This window comes from Manis pentadactyla, chromosome 14 (assembly GCF_030020395.1).
Source record: "Manis pentadactyla isolate mManPen7 chromosome 14, mManPen7.hap1, whole genome shotgun sequence".
NCBI lineage: Eukaryota > Metazoa > Chordata > Mammalia > Pholidota > Manidae > Manis > Manis pentadactyla.
Genome location: NC_080032.1, coordinates 59,109,963 through 59,132,745, shown reverse-complemented (window position 1 = coordinate 59,132,745; position 22,783 = coordinate 59,109,963). Strand labels below are relative to the sequence as shown.

General features: G+C 36.9%; 1 protein-coding gene across 15 annotated transcripts in view; it reads left to right on the top strand.

The window, feature by feature from the left end:
• ERC1 (ELKS/RAB6-interacting/CAST family member 1) overlaps positions 1–22,783 on the top strand; it is a 730,429-nt gene that overhangs the window by 202,632 nt on the left and 505,014 nt on the right. For all 15 annotated transcript variants that reach the window (XM_057492538.1, XM_036907416.2, XM_057492541.1 and 12 more), the window contains one exon: positions 1,898–2,065. In XM_057492538.1, coding sequence (XP_057348521.1) covers positions 1,898–2,065 — 168 coding nt within the window. The remainder of the gene's footprint in view (positions 1–1,897; positions 2,066–22,783) is intronic.

The window sequence follows — 22,783 nt, the reverse complement described above, 5'->3', positions numbered from 1 at the left end:
GCTGGGAGAAAAACAAGTAAAACCAGAAAAGCGATGAATAACAAAAAAGATAGGGATGATGAATCAGAGATCATGTTAATGCACAAAGAGTAGATTTAATAGGCATAGAAGGAAGAAAATAATGTTTCAAAAATGAGATTTTCAGTATTTGAAAGTTCTTTTATGGGCCTTTTGAGAATATAATAAGGTTAACCATATATCATTTATTGAAGTAGAATAGAGGAAAATTGAAGGTGGAAAAGTATTTAATGAGGGGGCATGGTAGATTTTTGGTGAAGAATTATAAATAAGACCTAAAAAGGTTACTTTTCCAATTTCTGCCTTGATGAAACTGGTGATATTGGACTAGTTGGTAGAAATGTAGTTTGGCATCATGAAATCTGGTTTATTGATGTGTTTTTCCCTTTCAGCATAGTCCAGCATAATTTCTAAGTACATCATGACTTAACTGTAGCAATCTCAAATGAGACCAGTCTCCTAGGAAATTTTCCATAATACTTATTGAGCAGTATACCACCATACATATGGTTCTCCGATACCTCATAGTTTAGACATACTAGTACATCTTTCTTAGCGTTTTGGTGTACTCAAGATGTGAGTCATTACTCATATTACCTGGTTGTGTGTGTGTATGGGGGGAAGGTTTAATCCACAGATAGAAAAAAATAATATAGGACAAGTTTAAAATTAACAATGTTTTATAGCAACATACTTGATAGCTTAGATGAACACTGTCAGTGTGTAGTTACCATCCACATGTGGCTTCTGAGCACTTGAAAGTACTATGGCTAGTCCAAATTGAGATATAAATTACAATATACATTAGACTTTGAAGATTTAGTATGAAACAAAAATGTAAAATAGCTTACTATTTTTAATATGGATTATATGTTTGAAATGACAATATTGTAGATATACTAAAATGTATTAGTAAAATTAATTTTACCCATTTCTTTTATTTTTTAATGTGGCTGCTAGGAAATTTAAAATTTCATATGTGTTTTGCATGTATGATTTACATTATATTTTTATTGAACAAGAGTGTCTTAAGATAAAAGAGATCCACCTCCCTGTTTTCCTGTGGTCAAATACGTTACTATTTGCTGAATTATAAATCATAAGCAGAAAAGAAAAAAAAAGAGAAAATTTGGTGGTGAGTATGCTTGATGAAATTTGCAGTGAATAGATTTAAAAATATGTATCATTAGAATCTAGTTAATGTTACATCTAATGAGAGCTGTGAAACTTTGAGAATAAAGGTAACTGGATCCCAGACTTGAGCTGACTTGTCTGGGGCTTTTTGCTTTGCCTTGCACAGCTATCTAAGTGCATTATGGGATTGTCTGTGCAGAGACATTATGTTCTACAGCTAGACTGTATTATCCAATACAGCAAGGGTATTGCTTAGTGATATTTGTGGTTTTCTTTCTAATTTTTTTAGATTTTCTGAAGCAGTGTAGCATCCTTGGGGACTTAGACTAATTCTTGAGCACAAACCTACTGAATCAGAAACTGGGGCTGGGCCTGGAAATCTGTATATATGAACCAGGTGATTCTAATACACATAAAGTTTGAGTAATATAGTTGTGGATTACACTACTTTTATAGAAGTAGCAAAACCCATCCTCTTAATAATAATTCTCCAATTGTCCCCTTGGGTCAGGTCTACTTATCCTGATAGCATGGTAAATTTCACTGTTACAAATTCTATTTTTATTATAAAAGTGCTCATAAAGTTTTAGGGTTTAATTTCTAAAATAATAATTATATTTAGAGTGGAATTTTATTTAATTCTAATGAAAATTTACTGTAGTAGTGTGATTTAAACAACTGTACATATCTGTTTTGAAGTAATTCTGTTCCTTTTTAATTATTTGTAAAAATCTTACATTCTTAGGTGGATGCTCTCCGATTGCGTTTGGAAGAGAAAGAAACCATGCTGAACAAGAAGACAAAACAAATTCAGGACATGGCTGAGGAGAAGGGGACGCAAGCTGGAGAGATACATGACCTCAAGGACATGCTGGATGTGAAGGAGCGGAAGGTTAACGTTCTCCAGAAGAAGGTACGATGCAGGTGTTCTTGAGCTTAGCGTCCCACAACTTGTCCCACATTCCTATCACCAAGCTATCACTACATGCCATCAAAGGGTCTTTCTCATTCCTCTGTTTATGTTTCTGCAGTTATTAATTGAAACTCTTATTGCAATAGGTAGATTGTTAAAACTGCGTTGCATATTCAGTTTTTAAAATTTTAAAGAAAACACTATTAGTATCTTCAGTAGTATTTTTCATACTGCTGTTTGCAAAGTGCCTTTTTGGTTGCCAAAGTGGTTGCCTTGACATTCTTCTGCCTCTTCTGATCTTCTCTCTTACATTGAAACTGTAATGGCATGAATTTTAGTTTAGTACATGGACTTAGGGTGTTTGCAACTCCATCTATTAAAAGACTACAATTTTGAGTAGAAAAACATGCTTTTATAGTTAACATGTAATGTACATGTGTCAGGGAAAGGAAGGACTTCCTTGCTCTTTTACCTTAATCATTATTGGATTCTAGAATTCTAGAATAAATAAATTCTAATTCTAGAATAAATAAGTAAAGCATTAATAGTTGTCCTCCCTCTTTTTTAGTTTGATTAAGGGGGTACCTTTGAGGTAACAGTTGTAATAGACACTTGTATCTATTGTTCATCTCCATTGAGGAGATAGAATGAAAAGTATTTGATATTTTCCCAATTTGTTTGTATTTATTTTTCTTTTAGTTATTTATTTTTTCCATTTTTAAAAATCGAAGTATCATTGATATTCCTTCTTATTTTGTTTCAAGTATACAACACAGTCGTTTAACAGTTACTCATATTATTAAATCCTCAACCCCCACTAGTACAGTTACTATCTGTCAACATAGGACAATGTTACAGAATCATTAGCTACCATCCCTATGACCAGCTTATGATTGAGAATTTTTGTGCCCCTTTATCCCCCTCGCCTTCCCCCACCTCCACCCTTTCCTCATGGTAATCACCTGTCACTTTTCAATGTCTGTGAATCTACTGTTGTTTTGTTCCTTTTGTTTTGTTTTTTATATTCTACATATAAGTGAAATCTCATGGTATTTGTCTTTCTCTACCTGGCTTATTTCACTTAGCGTGATACCTTCTATATTGCTGCAAGTGGCAGGATTTCCTTTTTTTTTTACCCCAAGTGGCTGAGTAATAGCCCATTGTGTGTATATATCATACCTTCCTTATCATTCATCTATTGGTGACACTTAGGTTGCTTCCATAACTTCGCTATTGTAAATAATGAGGAGATAAACATAGCAGTAGCTGCACCAGTTTACATTTCCACCAACAGGGTAGGAGGGTTCCCATTTCTCCATGCTCTCACCAACACTTGGTATTTCTTGTCTTTTGGATAGTGGCCATTCTGACTGGCATGAGGTGGTATTTCATTGTGGTTTTGATTTGCATCTCTCTAATGATTAGTGATGTAGAGCATATTTTTACGTGCCTGTTGGCCATCTGTATTTCTTCTTTGGAAAAATGTCTGTTGAGGTCTTGCACACATTTTTTAATTGGGTTATTTGTTTTTTTGGTGTTGAGGCATATGAGTTCTTTATATATTTTGGATGCTAATCCCTTGTTGTTTATGAATATATTCTCCCATACTGTAGGTTGCCTTTTTGTTCTGCTAATGGTCTCCTTTGCTGTATAGAAGCTTTTTAGTTTGATGTAGTCCCACTTGTTCATTTTTTACTTTGTTTCCTGAGGAGATATGACAGGAAAAAATTGCTCATATTTATGTTCAAGAGATTTTTGCCTATGTTTTCTTGTAGGAGTTTTATGGTTTCATGACTTACATTCAGGTCTTTGATCCATCTTGAGTTTACTTTTGTGTATGGGGTTAGACAGTAATCTGGTTTCATTCTCTGGTATGGCTGTCCAGTTTTTCCAATACCAGTTATTGAAGAGGCTGTCTTTTCCCCATTGTATATTCATGGTTCCTTTATCATATATTAATTGATCATATATGTGTGGGTTTATATCTGGGCTCTCTCTTCTGTTCTATTGATCTCTGGGACTGTTCTTGTGCCAGTACCACATCGTTTTGATTACTCTATCTTTATTAAGCTTAAAGTCAGGGAGCATTATTCCCCCAGCTTTGTTTCTCTTTCTCAGGATTGCTTTTGCTATTCGCGGTTTTTGTGGCTCCATATGAATTTTAGGATTATTTTCTCTACTTCATTGAAAAATGTCATTGGTACTTTGATAGGGATTGCATTGAATCTGTAAATTGCTTTGGTCAAGATGGCCATTTTGACTATTAATTCTTCTTATCCATGAGGATGGGATTGATTTACATTTGTGTCTTCTTCAGTTTCTCTGATAAGTGTCTTAGAGTGTTCAGAGCACAGGTCTTTCACCTCCTTGGTTAGGTTTATTCTTAGGCATTTTATTCTTTTTGATGCAATTGTCAATGGAATTGTTTTCCTGATTTCTCAGAAAAAAAATTTATTTTTAACCTCTAACAATAGTTAAGGAATAAAACTCTCTTTACAAAACCTCAAATGCAGCTTCTCTCTTATGTACAGAGGATCATGCCCTATATTACATGAGTTTGGTTTTCATTTGCTTTCTATAAGTAAATGTAAAAATTTGATGACTCCAAATATCAGTTTACTATATCTTGTTAGTAGATGCCATTTTATTATTTAAAATATTTATAAATATATATAAAATACATACATTCTTCTCACCCTTTCCCCCGCAACTACTCACTTCTCTTCCCGTTCTTTATATAGTCTTCCAGGAACAGTCTACAGATATACAAGAAATTATGTATTCTTTTATTTCTGTTTACCTGTTATATTCTTTAAGAAACATTTTATATATGTTATGTTCCACATAAAGCAAAAATGTCTCTTTCAACACAAATGTTACCATTCCTTATTGCTCTTCCTTTCCTTGTGTTAATATTTTTTGAAAAACTCCTTCCAAGGGTTAATTCATTGTTACCAATTCCGTTGTACTGCACTTTTTATAATAAGGTTTCTACCGGTGGCTGTTTAATTTGCTTAAAATTTCTGCTTTTATATAAAATGCTGCCAAAAAAGTTGTACATATATAGTTTATCCATATGTGAAGTATATTTTTAGGTAAATTCCTTGAAGTAGAATTACTGGGTGAAAGGATATGCATTTGTAATGGTGGATTTTGCCAAGTAATAAGTGTATTGGCTAGAACCCAGAGGCTGTTTGGAAGTAATGCATGTCTTATTTTTAAGTAGAAAAACATTTTAAAGAAAGTTTTTAATAACTGCAACTGGAGATTTGAAGTTAGAATTAACAGCTTATTATTCTGAAGTAACCATAGTTTGTAAAAATAGAATAGTGACACTTAATGCTTGCCACTTTTGGCAGTAGCTTTTAGTTCATGATTGCTCTGTCACAATCAGTGGCTAAATTTTTATGCCGTGATAATATATTTTACATACATAAAATTATATTTTACATGTAACACACTATAACATTCATCTGTATCTACATATAGTATAGGTCTTTAGAGGACATAGCTAAACCAAAACTTTCAAAAAATATACTCTAACTTCATGAAATGGACTCTGAACTAGCTTTTCCCATTTCATAAGAGAAATAAAAAAATGTTAGTGGTGATTCATTAGATTAGTTCTGTACCCACTAATAAAACACTTTTACACTTTGGTATCCTGTCTCCCGTGCTTCCTTATTCCTGCCCCCAAAACAAAAACAAATCTAAAACAAACAAACCAAACCCAGACATATATGATAAGAGAGAGGTTCATTTGTATAAGTCTTTAGCTAAAAAGTGTTAGCTTCAGATTTTGACATAAGGTTGATCTTCCTCCAGAATGCAGCTTTTCCCATTACAACAACTTCCTCATTGGAAGGATTAGATGGGAATATGTGTTGAAGCTTTTGACACTATAGACATCATACAAGTCTAGTCTCTTTATTTTTTGCAGGAGAAGGTAGAGGGCCAGTAACTGAGCTCATTCAAGTACACTACACAGCCTCACTCATTTGTCATTTTACAGACTTTGATTTGTCTTAAAACAGTTATCAGATAGATAACATAGCTACTTTCAAAACTGGTTTAGATTATTCCTGTTTCTTTTAAGATAATTACCTCTATACTTGTCATTTTTTAGTGCTTAGAGCCATTATGTTCTACTTTGTTGTAAAAGTTATTGCACTAACGTGATCAGAATCAACATTTGTGAATCTCCTCTGGACCATTGTTTGCTGATAAAATAGAAGTAGCTTTAATTTTTAGATCCATGTAAAATAAAGTGAACACAGTAAGTTTAGAGACAGTTTAAGGTTCTCAAAAGAGCTATAATTATTTTTATTATGGCATTCCTTAATTGAGCTGCAAATATTCCCTTGCTTCAGTATACTGTTAGTAAGCTGGATTTTCCTGTGATTGACAAACAGAGGGGAGCTGGTTGAATTTGAGCACTCCTCATGGAGAATGGGGTTGAGGGCATAGAGTGAATGATGATGAATGGGCTGTGCTGAAATGATGGTGGTGTCAGGAGGCTGTTCAGAAGGTGATGAGCAGCACGGACAAGATGTGGAAGGCACCATATGTGGAGTAGCTGATGTAGGAGACCTGGGAGAAGAGCAACAGGATGGAGATACAGATGAAGGCGGCCCATACAGTGGTTACTATGGAGGCAGCATATCTGGCCTTTGTTATACTATAGGGCATCAGTGATGGCTCAGCTGTTCAGGGCAGTTGTGCAGAGATACAGTTGGAGGCCATGCAGTGTAGCTCATGATGCCAGAAGTCAGCCAAATGTCACAAAGGATTTGGCCAAAGAACCAGGTGAGGGCTATGGCATATGTGATACTGATGGATACGACCAAGGTGAAAACCAAGAGGTTGGCCATGGCAGGGAGCCAGTGGGAGAGCTGGCTGGAGCGTGGAGCTTCCTGGGAAGGAGGATGGCGGCAAACAAAAAGGCATCGCACAGGCCTTGGACACTTGATGACAGGAGGGACCTCAGCAAGAGAGATCTTCAGCTCCTGAGAGACACAGATCCCAGGCTTCTCAGGTCTGTAGCATCAGGATCTGGTGGAGGCCTCCAGGGAAGGGCCTTCCACTGACTGGTTTGGTGGCAGCATTTTGCTGGCTCTTCCCCGCTCGTGGCTCCTTTCACATTGTCTTCCCCACAGGACAGGTCATCCTTCCATTTCACACTGATGGGAGCCACACATCATGTGAACACATGCAGTGAAAAGACCTAGGACTTGATTGTGTAAAGAACATTAGGGTGACCCAGATGTAATTAAAGATTTTTCTTAAGTCAGATGAATCCCAAGATTTTTCACTATTCTGGAACTCTGGTGGAAATACTTGGAATTTCTGAATTAATTAAGTTATCACACCTTTGTGGACAAAGCTCTGAGGTTTCTAGCTTTTGTCGTTTTGGCTCTTTCCAAAGCTTTGAGACTCTTATTGTTTGCTGCTATATCAGAATTTCCCCCTCTTATTCTGAGAAGATTCTGGATTCCAGGTTTCATCTGGGGAGCTTTTAAAACTAGAGGACTGATTGAGAGAAGCAGTCCAGTCAACAGTCTACACGGTTTTCTCAGGTTAATCTTGACACAAAATGAGTTACTTATTTTGGTTCCTCTTCTATTGATTGTTTTTGAGCCTGAAGAAATAAGAACTGAAGAATGCATGAGCTTGGAGAAGACAAAACAAGTAGATCACTCTGAGCTCACCAGGAGGAGCAAGTGCTCCTGGCTTCTGAGCTTGCCCCCCTGGATCCTGCTCAGATCCCATCACCTAATTTTGTCCCACCTTAACTGTAACTGCCAACTTAGCTCCTTTCCCTGGACTCTTCCCTTCCCTGTGATCTTTGAGATCCTGCAAATTGCTTTTTGTTGTTGTTAAATTGGTAGACGTTATTTTTTAGTGCAGTTGTAGGTTTACAGAGAAATTGAATAGAAAGTTCCCATATATTCCCTTCTTCTTGCCCTCAGTTTCCTCTGTTATTAACATCTTACATTGGTATGGTAATTTGTTAAAATTAACGAACCAATATTTTGTACATTATTATTAACTAAAGTCCATAATTTAAATAAGATTTCACTCTTTTGTTGTACATTCTATAGGTTTTGCCAAATGTATAATGACATGGATCCACCATTACAGTATCATGCAGACTAGTTTCACTGCTCTAAACATCCCCTGTGCTCTATCCATTTATCCCTACCCCAACTCCTGCTACTACTGATCTTTTTATTTCCTCTGTGCATTTTCCAGAATGTCACGTAGCTGGAATCATACAGTATATATCCTTTTCACACTTGCTTCTTTCATTTACTATATTCAGTTAAAATTCCTCCATTTCATTTTGAGTCTTGGTAGCCTACTCTGTTTCATCACTAAATAATATTCCATAGTCTGGATGTACCAGAGTTTACATAATTACCTTTGAAAGACATCTTGGTTGCCTCCAATTTTTGTAGTTATGAATAAAGCTGCTGTAAACATTCATTTGCAGGTTTTTTAAAGTTTTCGATTCATTTGGGTAAATACCTAGGAGTGCCATGGCTGTATATGTGGTTAGGCTGTGTTTACCTTTAAGAAACTGCCCCTGTGTTGCAAATGGGGGACTTTGCAACACTTTAGCTTTGCAAAAAACATGTTAGAACTTGAGTTTTTTTTTTTTTTCTTTTTTACTTGGCTGTGTATACAGTAATGTCTTACTGTCAAGACTGGGTTATTCCTACCTGATGTTGTAATGTTGCTGCTGACTTCTAACATCCCAGCAGTTATTTTTTTAGTAGAAAATATTATTAAGTATTCTTTAGGGGAGAGTTGTACAGCCATTGTAAAAGTTTGGCCTCTGAAACGTTTTATGTATAATGTAGATTTTTTAATATATGATTATATAATGTAGATACACTTTTAAAAAATGTAAATGTATTCAACTCTTAAAATCTAAATAAATATTTAAACCACTAAGAAGGGGGCCAAAGGGTACAAACTTCCAGTAACAGAATAAATAAGTCCTGAGGATATATAATGTATAGCATGGTAACTATAGTATATAATACTGTATTGCATATTTGAAAGCTGCTAAGAAAATAGATCTTAAAAGTTCTCATCACAGGAGAAAATTTTTTTACCTATGTATGGTAACAGATGAGTCAGCTGGACTTATTGTGGTGATTGTTTGGCAATATAAACAAATATTGAATCGTTATGTTATATACCTGAAAGTAATACAATATCAGTTATACCAGAATTTTAAGAAAAGCACTAAGAAATGGTTTAAAAAAATTATCCAGTTTAAAAATTATGAAAATTACCTTCAAGAAACAAACTCAAGAAGTACAAAAGCAAATAACGTGAAATTGAAGTCTTCCCCCCCATCCTTTGGCTCCATAGAGATTCTGCTTTATGTTTTTATATGTGGTTTAAATATTTATTTAGATTTTAAGAGTTGAATACATTTACATTTTTTAAAGTGGTTCACATTATATATAATAATCATATATAAAAAAATCTACATTATACATAAAACGTATACAACAATTCTTTGGCACCCTCTTTATAAAATATCTTGCATATGTAGGATACATGTGTTATACCCTTTTTTTTTAAGATCACTGGAATCATACTTTTTATTCCTTCAAAAATAAACATTTTTATGTCTTTTTGTGTGTAACTCTGTTTTTAATGTGTGTGTGGCTTCCAGTGTCATACTTATACCATAATTTAATTAAGTGATAATGTCCTGTAGCTTTATAAGTAGATGTTTATAGATTTTTTCTTGTTTATATGTTTGTTAAAATGGTAAAACAACTGATATAAACACATTATTGATGATTTGATAATTTCAGATATCTAAAAAAATTGATTGATTTCAAACTGTTCTCCAAAACCCTTGTGCTAGTTTAAATTAAGAATCTCTTTCTGCCCACTTTCATCAAATATTTGTTACCAAACCTTTTAAAACTTCCACTAACCTTGTAGATAAATTTAACAGTACCTAGTTACTTGATTAGTTTTTATTTAAATTTGAGTGCATGCTGAACATCTTTTCATAGGGTTTCCTTGTGTTGCAAGCTACATATTCATGTCTTTTCTACATTTTTCTTATTAATTTATAGGAATTCTTTCCCTAGTAAGTAAATTGGCCTCTTTCCTCATGTTTTACATATAAATTTTTGACTCATTTGGGTAAATACCTAGGAGTGCCATGGCTGTATATTTTTACTTCATTTATGGTATTTATTTTAGAACTTGTGTCAAATTTACTAGTTCTTTCCTTTCTGTTCTCTAAATTTTAGGTCATGTTCAGAAAGTCCTTAAGTGTGCCAGGGCTAGTAATAATTCACAAATACTTTTAAGTTTCTTTTTTCTTTACACCTAAAAATTGTTTTATATATTGCTGTGATGATTCAGCTTTATGTTTTTATATGTGGCCAGCCAGTCATCATTGTAATATGTATTTAATTACCCTTTCTCTTCTGATTTGAAATTCTGCAAATAATACTGTATTTGGATTATGGTCTCCTCTATTTATTGGCCTCTCATTTTGTATCAGTACCAAACTCTTTCAATGAGTAAAGCTTTATAATGCATTTTAATATTTAGTAGGGGTTTTTCCACTTAATTTTCTTTATTTTGGAGGGATTTCTGACTTTATTCAGTTGTTTCTTTTTCCAGATGAACTTTACTGTCATTTTGTCAAATTCCCCTTCCTTCCAAAACATAATCTTGTTACTGTTTCGATTGGAAAGTGATGCCTCACAAGTCAATTTAAAGTTTCAGAGAGAACAACAATTAGCTTTGTCAAATACTGCTGATGAGTTAAATAAGATGAAAACTGAGATGAGAATTGAACATTGGATTTAATAAAGTGAAGGTTAATATCCTTGATTGCAACAGTTTCCTGGAGTGGGGAAAGTTTATAATTTGTGCCTAGTTTTCCTAATCTCTTTTAAATAAAGATATTTAAATAAATAGCTATATATTTATTTAATAAATATATAGCTTTTAAATAAATTGCTATATATTTAATTTTCTGTGTCTTGATTTAACAGAAAGTGATGCTGCATCTATTGATTACTTCTATGGAAAGTAATTAATTTATAATCCCCCTTCCTGATTTTTGCTGGTAAGCGGTTGTCTTGTGCTGGTTCCATAATACTTTTCAGAGTTACATTGTATTGCTTTCTGAGGGGGAAAAACATCCTTTTCTATAATTGTAATTCATATTGTTTAGCCTTTATTTCTGTGTTTAAGTGACTTTAATGTTTATCATTAGCATCTTATAGCATCACAGCTTAACTGTTCCCAAGTTTTAGTTTTTATTTAATTCTTGGTGGTCCAAGTGTTCCTTTGAGTACTTTTTCATAAAAGGTCGTGGATGCTCTATTTACCAATTTCTTGCTGGTTGATCATGTGTTCTACTCTCTCTTTATATTTTATAATTTAATTATTTCAAAGATACAAAAACATGTACAGAATAACATAATAAGTATTGGAATTACTCAATTGAAGAAGTAAAAATTCAGAACAGTTGATGTGTCTTGATGGTATTCCCCTCCATTCTGTCCTGGAGATAAAATACTTGATTTTGGTATTTATGCATGCCCTCATATGTTCCATCAGGATGCATATGTTTATACTTTTCCAACCTATATATGTATTAATAAATATATACAATAAGAGGTAATACACATGGAAGATAAATATGAGAAGTTACATACCTTCACTGTTACCTGGGAAGGTAAAATAAGACTAGATAAAGAAACCATTTTATACCTACCATTTTACACTATCTTAGCAACGAAGAGAGGTCAGTTATCAGGTGTTAGTAAATGTGGCAATGGGATTTCTCAGACAGTGCTGTTAGGTTTTAAATTTGTATAACTACTTTGGAAAGCACTTATAAAATTTAGCATACCCTCCCAGATACATATACCTTAAATGAACTCCAGGACATGTGTAGGAATGCTTGTAGTAACCTTCTTTGGGTTAAAAAAAAAACAACCCTGAGGAAAACCTATGCACATTTTCACTGAGAGAAGTAAATTGTGGTATTGTCACAGAGTGGAACATAATATTCTTCTTGTTTAAAGGCAAGGGAATGCTCAGGGTAAGTATTCAGCAAAGTCATGTTTTTCTGGAGGTAGGGACGGCAAGGAGACAGGATAAGGAGGAATATATAAGTATCTTGAGATGGGTAATGGGTATGTGTGTGCTTAATTTATTATACTTCATAAGATACATATAAATAAAATACTGTGTATTTAAAATAACAAGATAGATTAACTTTTATTAAATTTACATGGTTGGTACATGGGTGTTTATTATATACTTTATACATTTCCTTTTTCATTATTAAAAATAAATTACATGTATAAACAATAAATTAGAATATTAGTAATAAAAATGCTTAGGAAAGAACCCATCTCTATCTACACTATCTTAATTAAAAGAGAATTTTTCCTATATTTTATTTTAAATTTACTACTAATTTTATAATCCTAAAACAAGAACCACTTTTCCCTAGAAAGTTCATCTGTACATTTTCAAACAATGTCTGATATAGGTATAGAGTCTCATTTGATAAAGTCCAGCTGTCTGTTTGATTAAATTTGCCCTGTAATTTCTCTGGCAAATGGATTTTTCAGCTTTTGGTCAGATATGTCCAATTATGATGAATGAATGACATAGACAGTTATGACCCTCTTTCCTTGAACCGGAATTTGGCTACTTACAGTATTTACTGATTGAGGTTAAGCTGGGACCATATTGAACCAGTGGAATTTTTCTTCTGCAGGATGCATTTTTAGATTTTGGGAGCTTGCTGTGTAACAGACATCACATTTTATTTTCCCAGGTGAAATATTTCTGTTCAACCTGTTGTTCTTGTTTGCCCTGGTTAATTTTTTTCTTTATTAAGGTATCACTGATATACAGCCATGTGAGCAAAATTATGGTTAATAGATTCCCCGCCTTATCAAGTCCCCACCACATACCCCATTACAGTCACTGTCCATCAACATAGTAAGAGGCTATAGAGTCACTACTTGTCTTCTCTGTGCTATACTTCCTTCCCTGTGCCACACCCCATGTTATGTGTGCTAATCATAATGCCCCTTAATACCCTTATATGTCCCATCCCACCCATCCTCCCCAGTCCTTTTCCCTTTGGTAACTGTTAGTCCATTCTTGGGTTCTGTGAGTCTGCTGCTGTTTCATTCCTTTAGTTTTAACTTTGTTGTTATATTCCAGATGAGTAAAATCATTTGGTACTTGTCTTTCTCCATGTGGCTTACTTCACTGAGCATAATACCCTCTAGCTCCATCCATGTTGTTGCAAATGGTAGAATTATTTTCATCTTATAGCTGAATAATATTCCATTGTGTGTATGTACCACATTTTCTTTATGCATTCATCTACTGATGGACACTTAGGTTGCTTCCATTTCTTGGCTATTGTAAATAGTGCTGTGATAAACATAGGGGTGCCTATGTCTTTTTGAAACTGGAATCCTGCATTCTTACGGTAAATTCCTAGGAGTGGAATTCCTGGGTCAAATGATATTTCTATTTTGAGTTTTTTGAAGAACCCCCATACTGCTTTCCACAATGGTTGAACTAATTTACATTCCCACCAGCAGTGTAGGAGGGTTCCCCTTCCTCCACATCTCACCAGCATTTATTGTTGTTTGTCTTTTGTTGGATGTTGGCCATCCTAACTGGTGGGAGGTGATATTTCATTGTGATTTTTATTTGCATTTCTCTGATGATTAGTGAAGTGGAGCTTCTTTTCATGTGCCTGTTGGCCATCTGAATTTCTGAATTTCTTCTTTGGAGAAGTGTCTGTTCAGCAACTCTGCCCAGTTTTTAATGGGGTTATTTGCTTTTTGATTGTTGGGGTGCTTGAGCTCTTTATGTATTTTGGATGTCAACCCCTTATTGGATATGTCAATTATGAACATATACTCCCATACTGTAGGATGCCTTTTTGTTCTACTGATGGTGTTCTTTGCTGTATAGAAGCTTTATAGTTTGATATAGTCCCACTTGTTCAGTTTTGCTTTTATTTCCCTTACCCGTGGAGATATATTCATGAAAAAGTTGCTCATGTTTATATTCAAGAGATTTTTGCCTATATTTTTTTCTAAGAGTTTTATGGTTTCATGACTTACATTCAGATCTTTGATACATTTTGAGTTTGCTTTTATGTATGGCGTTAGACATTAATCCAGTTTCATTTTCTTATATGTAACTGTCCAGTTTTGCCAACACCAGTTGTTGAAGACATTGTCATTTCTGCATTGTATATCCATGGCTCCTTTATCATATATTAATTTACAATATATGCTTGGGTTAATATCTGGACTCTCTAGTCTGTTCCATTGGTCTATGGGTCTGTTCTTGTGCCAGTACCAAATTGTCTTGATTACTGTGGCTTTGTAGTAGAGCTTGAAGTTGGGGATTGTAAGTCCCACTGCTTTATTCTTCCTTCTCAGGATTTCCTTGGCAATTCGGGGTCTTTGTGGTTCCTTGTGAATTTTAGAACTATTTGTTCTGGTTTGTTGAAGAATGCTGTTGGTAGTTTGATAGAGATTGCATTGAATCTGTAGATTGCTTTAGGCAGGATGGCCATTTTGACAATATTAATTCTTCCTAGCCAAGAGCATAGAATCAGTTTCCATTTGTTAGTGTCCTCTTTAATTTCTCTTAACTTTGTCTTGTAGTTTTTAGGATATAGGTCTTTCACTTCCTTGGTTAGGTTCATTCTTAGGTTTTTTACTCTTTTTGATGCAATTGTGAATGGAATTGTTTTCCTGATTTCATCGTTAGTGTATAGGAAAGCAACAGACTTCTGTGTATTAATTTTGTATCCTGCCACTTTGCTGAATTCAGATATTAGTTCTAGTAATTTTGGAATGAAGTCTTCAGGGCTTTTTATGTATACAATATCATGTCATTTGCTAATAGTGGCAGTTTGACTTCCTCTTTACCAATCTGGATGCCTTGTATTTCTTTGTTTTTTCTGATTGCCGTGGCTAGGACCTCCAGTACTATATTGAATAACAGTGGGGAGAGTGGGTATCCCTGTCTTGTTCCTGATGGTAGAGAAAAAGCTTTCAGCTTCTTGCTGTTAAGTATAATGTTGGCTTTGGGTTTGTCATATATGGCCTTTATTATGTTGAGTTACTTGCCCTCTATACCCCTTTTGTTGAGAGTTTTTATCATGAATGGATGTTGAATTTTGTCAAATGCTTTTTCAGCATCTATGGAAATGATCATGTGGTTTCTGTCCTTCTTTTTGTTGATGTGGTGTATAATGTTGATGGATTTTTGAATATTGTACCATCCTTGCATCCCTGATATGAATCCCACTTGATCATGGTGTATGATCCTCTTAAAGTATTTTTGAATTTGGCTTGCTAATATTTTGTTGAGTATTTTTACATCTATGTTCATCAGGGATATTGGTCTGCAATTTTCTTTTTTGATGAGGTCTTTGCCTGGTTTTGATATTGTAGTGATACTGGCTTCATAGAATGAGTTTGGAAGTATTCCCTCCTCTTCTATTTTTTGGAAAACTTTAAGGAGAATGGGTATTATGTCTTCTCTATATGTCTGAATAAAATTCAGCGGTGAATCCCTCTGGGCCACGGATTTTGTTCTTGAGTAGTTTTTTGATTACCGATTCAATTTCTTTGGTGGTAATTGGTCTGTTTAGATTTTCTGTTTCTTCCTTGGTCAGTCTTGGAAGGTTGTATTATTCTAGAAAGATGTCCATTTCTTCTAAGTTTTCCTATTTGTTTGCATGCAGATTTTCATAGTATGCTCTAATAATTCTTTGTCTTACTGTGGTGTCCATCGTGATTTTTCCTTTTTCATTTCTGATTCCGTTGATGTGTGTAGATTCTATTTTTCTCTTAATAAGTCTGGCTAGGGGCTTACCTATTTTGTTTATTTTTTCAAAGAACCAGCTCTTGGTTTCATTGATTTTTTCTATTGTTTTATTCTTCTCAATTTTATTTATTTCTTCTCTGATCTTTATTATGTCCCTCCTTCTGCTGACTTTGGACTTCATTTGTTCTTCTTTTTCCAGTTTCAATAATTGTCACTTAGGCTATTTATTTGGGAATGTTCTTCCTCTTTAGATAGGCCTGGATTGCTATATACTTTCCTCTTAGAACTGCCTTCGCTGTGTCCCACAGAAGTTGGGGCTTTAGGCTGTCATTGTCATTTGTCTCCGTATATTGGTTGATCTCTGTTTTAATTTGGTCATTGATCCATTGATTATTTAGAAGTATGTTGTTAAGCCTCCATGTGTTTCTGAGTACAATTTGTTTGTAGTTTTATGCCTTTGTGGTCTGAGAAGTTGGTTGGTAGAATTTCAATCTTTTGTGGCCTAATGTGTGGTCTATTATGGAGAATGTTTCATGTGCACTTGAGAAGAATGTGTATCCTCCTGCTTTTGGGTGTAGAGCTCTGTAGATGTCTGTTAAGTCCATCTGTTCTAGTGTGTTGTTCATTGCCTCTGTGTCCTTACTTATTTTCTGTCTGTTGTTTCTGCCCTTTGGAGTGAGTAGTGTGTTGAAGTCTCCTAGAACGAATGCATTGCATTCTATTTCCTCCTTTAATTCTGTTAGTGTTTGTTTCACATATATTGGTGCACCTGTATTGGATGCATATATATTTATAAAGGTTATATCCTCTTGTTGGGTTGACCCTTTTATCATTATGTAATGTCCTTCTTTGTCTCTTGTTACTTTCTTTGTTTTGAAGTCTATTTTGTCTGATACCAGTACTGCTTCATCTGATTTTTTCTCCCTATTGTTTGCATGAAATATCTTTTTCCATCCGTTGACTTTTAGGCTGTGTATGTCTTTGGGTTTGAGGTGAGTCTCTTGTAAGCAGCTTATAGATGGGTCTTGCTTTTTTATCCATTCTGTTACTCTGTGTCTTTTGATTGGTGCATTCAGTCCATTTACATTTAGGGTGATTATTGAAAGATGTGTACTTATTGCCATTGCAGGCTTGAGATTCATGGTTATCAAAGTTTCAAGGTTAGCTTCTTTACTATCTAACTGTCTAACTTACTTTCTTTTTAACCTATTATAAGCACAGTGTGATGATTCTTTATTTCTCTCCCTTCTTATTGCTCCTCCTCCATTCTTTATATGTTAGGTGTTTCATTCTGTATTCTTTTGTGTTTCCTTTGACTGCTTTTGTGGGTAGTTGATTTTATTTTTCACCTTTCGTTAGTATTTGGTTGGTCTGCTTTCTTTGGTGTGATTTTATTTTCTCTGGTGACATCTACTTAGCCGTAGAATTGCCTCCATCTAGGGCAGTCCCTCTAAAATACCCTGTAGAGGTGGTTTGTGGGAGGCAAATTCCCTTAACTTTTGCTTGTCTGGGAATTTTTTAATCTGTCCTTCATATTTAAATGATAGTCGTGCTGGATACAGTATTCTTGGTTCAAGGCCCTTCTGTTTCTGGCCTGTAAGGTTTCTGTTGAGAAGTTGATTATAGCCTAATGGGTTTTCCTTTGTGGGTGACCTTTTTTTCTTTCTCTGGCTGTTTTTAATACTGTGTCTTTGCCTTTCATCTTTGCCATTTTAATTATTATATGCTTTGGTGTTGTCCTCCTTGGTTCCCTTGTGTTGGGAGGTCTGTGGACCTCCATGGTCTGAGTGACTATATCCTCCCCTAGTTTGGGGTAGTTTTCCGCAATTATTTCTTCAAAGACACTTTCTATCCCTTTTTCTCTCTCTTTTTCTTCTGGTACCCGTATAATGTGAATATTGTTCCGTTTGGATTGGTCACACAGTTCTCTTAATATTCTTTCATTCCTGTAGATCCTTTTATCTCTCTCTGCCTCAGCTTGACTGTGTTCCTGTTGTCTGATTTCTTTTCTGTTAACAGCCTCTTGCACCTCATCCAGTCTGCTCTTAAGTCCTTCCAGAGATCATTTTATTTCTGTATTCTCCCTCCCAACTTTATCATTTAACTTTTGCATATTTCTCTGCAGATCCATCAGCATGGTTATGACCTTTATTTTGAATTCTTTTTTGGGGAGATTGGTGTAGTTTATCTCCCCAGACCCTGTGTCTGGAGTTGTCTGGTTAATTCTGGAGTGGGCCAAATTCTTTTGCCTTTTCGTGGTGATAGAGGTAGCTGTAGGCAGGTAGTGCATGTGGCAGTTGGGAGAACAAAGTTCTGTCCTGTCTGCTGGTCCCCTTGCCCTTGTCTGCTGCCTGTGTCAGTTACCTGCACTCCTGGAGCTGCCTCCGCTGTAATCCCCTAAGCTGCTGTGGGCGGATTCTCCATCAGGGTAGTGCAGAGCCCTGCAGGGAGTGGCAGGCACGCTGGGTGTGCTCTCCTGTGAGAGTGGTGCCCCCGTTGGGCAGCTGTGTGCTGGCGGCGGCCTTTGGGTCTGGCCCAGGCGGCTGTGCGCAGGGAGGGGATTCTGAGTGGCAGCTGGGCATGCGGTTGCTCCTGGGCCGCTATGCTGCCACCTCCAATGGCTCACGCGGGCCGCTTGGCTGTTTCCACCTCCAGCGTTTGCGGACCGCTCCCGGGCTGCACGGCTACCGACGCCACTGGCTTGCGTGTGCCACTCCCAGGCTGCTTGGCTGCTGCCACTGCCCCCATCTTACTCATGCTGCTCCCGGGCCCCACTGGCGCTGCCACCGGTGTACGGGGGCCTCTCTTGGACCCCTCTGTCACTGCCACCGCCGGTGCATGTTGGTGCTGCCAGACGCAGGCGCTCGATTGTGCTCTCCCACTACTGGGCCGGTGTGTTGTGGTCCACGGTAGCCATGGGAATGACTGGCAGGCCGCTTATTGCCATGAGGGGCTTCAGAGCTGTGCTGCTGCCTAGGGCGTTAGGTCTGCTAGAGTTCCCCAGGATTCCCAGCTTCTGGGCTGAGTGTGCAGGGGTGATTTCTTCCAGCTGTGAGGTCCCTGTCCGTTTAAGACTTTCAAAATGCACTCGCTTTCCTTTTGTCCCAGGGGAGCTGGTTGCGGGGATCTGCTCGCAGGTTTTGCTTTACCATTTCTCTAATATCCAGCACACTGTGCACTGTGTGTCTGCACTCCCAGTGCGTATTACTAGAGCTGGTTGTTTAGCAGTCCTGGGCTTTCACTCCCTCCCTGCTCTGAGTCCTTTCTTCCCTCCAGGGAGCTTGTGGGGGGGGGGTCGCTCTGGTCCCACTGGACCAAGGCTTGTATCTTACCCCCTTTGTGAGATGCTGAGTTCTTGCAGATGTAGATGTAGCCTGGTTATTGTACTGTATCCACTGGTCTCTGTTTTAGGAATATTTGTATTTGTTGCATTTTCAAAAGTATATGTTTTTGGGAGGAGATTTCCACTGAACTACTCACGCTGCCATCTTGGCTCTTCCCACTCCATGTGTTTCTGAGCCTTTTTGTTTTCTTTGTACAATTTATTTCTAGTTTAATACCTTTGTGATCTGAGAAGTTGGTTGGTAGAATTTCAATCTTTTGGAATTTACTGAGGCTCTTTTTGTGGCCTAGTATGTGGTCTTTTCTGGAAAATGTTCCATGTGCACTTGAGAAGAATGTGTATCTTGCTGTTTTTGGGTAGAGTGTTCTATAGGTGTGTGTTAGGTCCATCTGTTATACTGTGTTGTTCAATGCCTCTGTCTCCTTACTTATTTTCTGTGTGGTTAATCTGTTCTTTGGAGTGTATGGAGTGTTGAAGTCTCCGAAAATGAATGCACTGCATTCTATTTCCCTCTCTAATTCTGTTAGTATTTATTTCACATATGTAGGTTCTTTTTTGTTTGGTGCATAGATATTTATAATGGTTATATCCTCTTGTTGGACTGACCCCTTTATCCTTAGGTAATGTCCTTGTCTCTTGTTACTTTCCTTGTTTTGAAGTCTATTTTGTCTGATACAAGTACTGCAACACCTGCTTTTTTCTCCCTCTTGTTTGAATGAAATATCTTTTTCCGTCCCTTCACTTTTATTGTGTGTATGTCTTTGGGTTTGAAGTGAGTCTCTTGTAGGCAGAATATAGATGGGTCTTGCTTTTTTTATCCATTTTGTAGCTCTATGTCTTTTGATTGGTGCAGTTAGTCCCTTTTGCATTTAGGGTAATTATCAATAGATATGTAGTTTTTGCCAGTGCTGGATTTGGATTCATGGTTATTACCAAAGGTTCAAGGGTAGCTTCTTTACTATCTTGCAGTTTACCTTAACTCACTTATTACACTGTTATAAACACAGTCAGATGATTCTTTTTTTTCTCCTTTCTTTTTCTTCCTCCTCCACTGTTTATATGTTAGTTATCATATTCTGTACTCTTTGTGTATCCCTTGACTGACTTTGTGGGTAGGTGGTTTAGTTTTGTGTTTGGTTAGCATTTAGTTGGTCAAGTTCCTTTAGTTTGGTTTTACTCTCGTGACAGCTATTTAGTCTTAGGCACACGTCCATCTATAGCAGTCCCTTTAAAGTACACTGTAGACATGGTTTGTAGCAGGTAAATTCCCTCAAGTTTTGTTTATCTGGGAATTGTTTCACCCCTCCTGCAAATTTAAATGATAATATTGCTGTGTAGCGTATTCTTGGTGTTAGGCCCTTCTGTTTCATTGCACTGAATATGTCATGCCACTGACTTCTTTCCTGTAGTATTTCTGCTGAGAAGTCTGATGATACCCTGATTGGTTTTCCTTTGTAGGTGATCTTTTTCCTCTCTCTGGCTGCTTTTAATACTCTGTCCTTGTCCTTGATCATTGCCATTTTAATTTTTATATGTCTTGGTGTTGTCCTCCTTTGTTCCCTGTGTTGGGAGATCTTTGGACTTCCCTGGATTGGGGAAATTTTCAGTAATTACTTCTTCAGAGACATTTTATATCCCTTTTTCTCTCTCTTCTTCTTCTGGTACCCCTATAATGCAAATATTGTTCCGTTTTGATTGGTCACACAATTCTCTTAATATTCTTTAATTCCTAGTGCCTTAGCTTCTTTGTATTCTTATTCTCTGATTTCTGTTCCATTCTGCGCTTCCTCTACCTTGCCTAATCTGCTTTTAAATCCCTCCATTGTTTGTTTCATTTCAGTTATTTCCCTCCTGAGTCATCTCTTAGCTCTTGAATATTTTTCTGTAGCTCCATTAGCATGCTTATGTCCTTTATATTAAATTGTTTTTCAGGAAGATTGGTGATTTCAGTCTCATTGTGCCCTCTTTCTGGTGTTTGATTGATTTTGAATTGAAAAAGGTTCTTCTGCCTTTTTAAAGTCCTGAAGTTATGCTAGTCATCGCTGTGAGTGGCGCAGGTGTCAAATGGGGGGACAAAGTCTCTTCCTGCTTGCTGGTTGCCTTGTCTGTGTCCGCTGTCTCTGCTGGTTTACCGCGTACAGAGAGAGGCCTCTGTGTTAATCCCCTAAATTTCCATGGGTGGATTGGCAATGGCATGCATCGCAGGTGAGCGGCGCTGGTTCTGCCACCGTAACAAAGCCTCCTTGTGACTCCCGTTCTCAGCATCTGTCTTCACTGTCTGTGCTGGTGAAGCACGCAGTGAGCAGCCTCTGGGTCTGGACCTGTTAGCCACGCACAGGGAGAAGCCTCTGCGTTAAGCTTTGTAGTTTCTTTAGGCGAGGCTGCCCTCCGGCTTGTCTGCTGCAATGGCGGGACAACTGGTTTTCATGTAGGTGCTGGTGGGGAGGAGGGAGCAGCAGGCTGCTTATTGCACTTGCGGCTGTGTTGCCAACCAGGGGCATAGGGTGTCTGAAGCTCCTGAAAGTTCCCAGCCTGCTGGGCTGAGTGTGCCAGGATGATTTTGTCCACCTGTTCCTTCTCCCAAACTCTTGCCTCCCTAATAGCCCACTCACCATTAAGAGGTCTCTTAAAGTGCCTGCTTTTCTTTTGTCCCTGGACAGCCTGTTGTGGGAACCTGTTTTTGGTCTTAGTGTCATACTCTGCCTTTCATCCCCTGCAATCTCCAGAGCACCATGCAATGTGGGTCCATGCTCCCAGGGTAGATTTCTAGGGCTGGGTAATTAGCAGTCCTGTGTTTCTCGTCCCTCCCTGCTCTGATTCTTTTCCTCCCGCCGGTGAACTAGGGTTGGGGGAGTGCTCGGGTCCCGCCTGGTTGCGGCTTTTTATCTTACCCGTTTCTGTGAGATGTGGACTTCTCCCAGATGTAGATTGGCTGGTGTACTGTTACTTCTGGTCACTGTTTCAGGAATGGTTGTATTTGCTGTATTTTCGAAATACATGTGGTTTTGGTAGGAGATTTCTGCCACACTAGTCACACCACCATCTTTTTCTCTGCCCTGGTTAATTTTTCTGATGGCAGTTATTTGTCTAAAGTCACTATTCCTCCATACTTTACTTGTCCAGTTGGAATTTTGTATGTAATCATAGAAGGGATTATTAGAATGTTACTGATGTTCTTGGCCTCAGCTGAAGTGTGATATTGGGCCACTCACTGTAATTGTTTAACCTTCAGTTTCTTCATGTATAGACAGGGGATAATAGCTAAGCTCAGGGTTTTTTTTTTTAATGATGTAATGTGTATGAAAGTATCTTGGAACCTTTGAAGTGTTACATACAGTGGATGTACATTGTTCATATTATTTATTCTTCTTAAATTTTGCTTTGCTGAATTCAGCCAATTAATCTTTGAGGATCTTTTTGAAACTTAATTTGATTATTAGTCTGTCTCTTCAGTTTTATGCCCTCTACCCCATTTATGAGTATAAAAG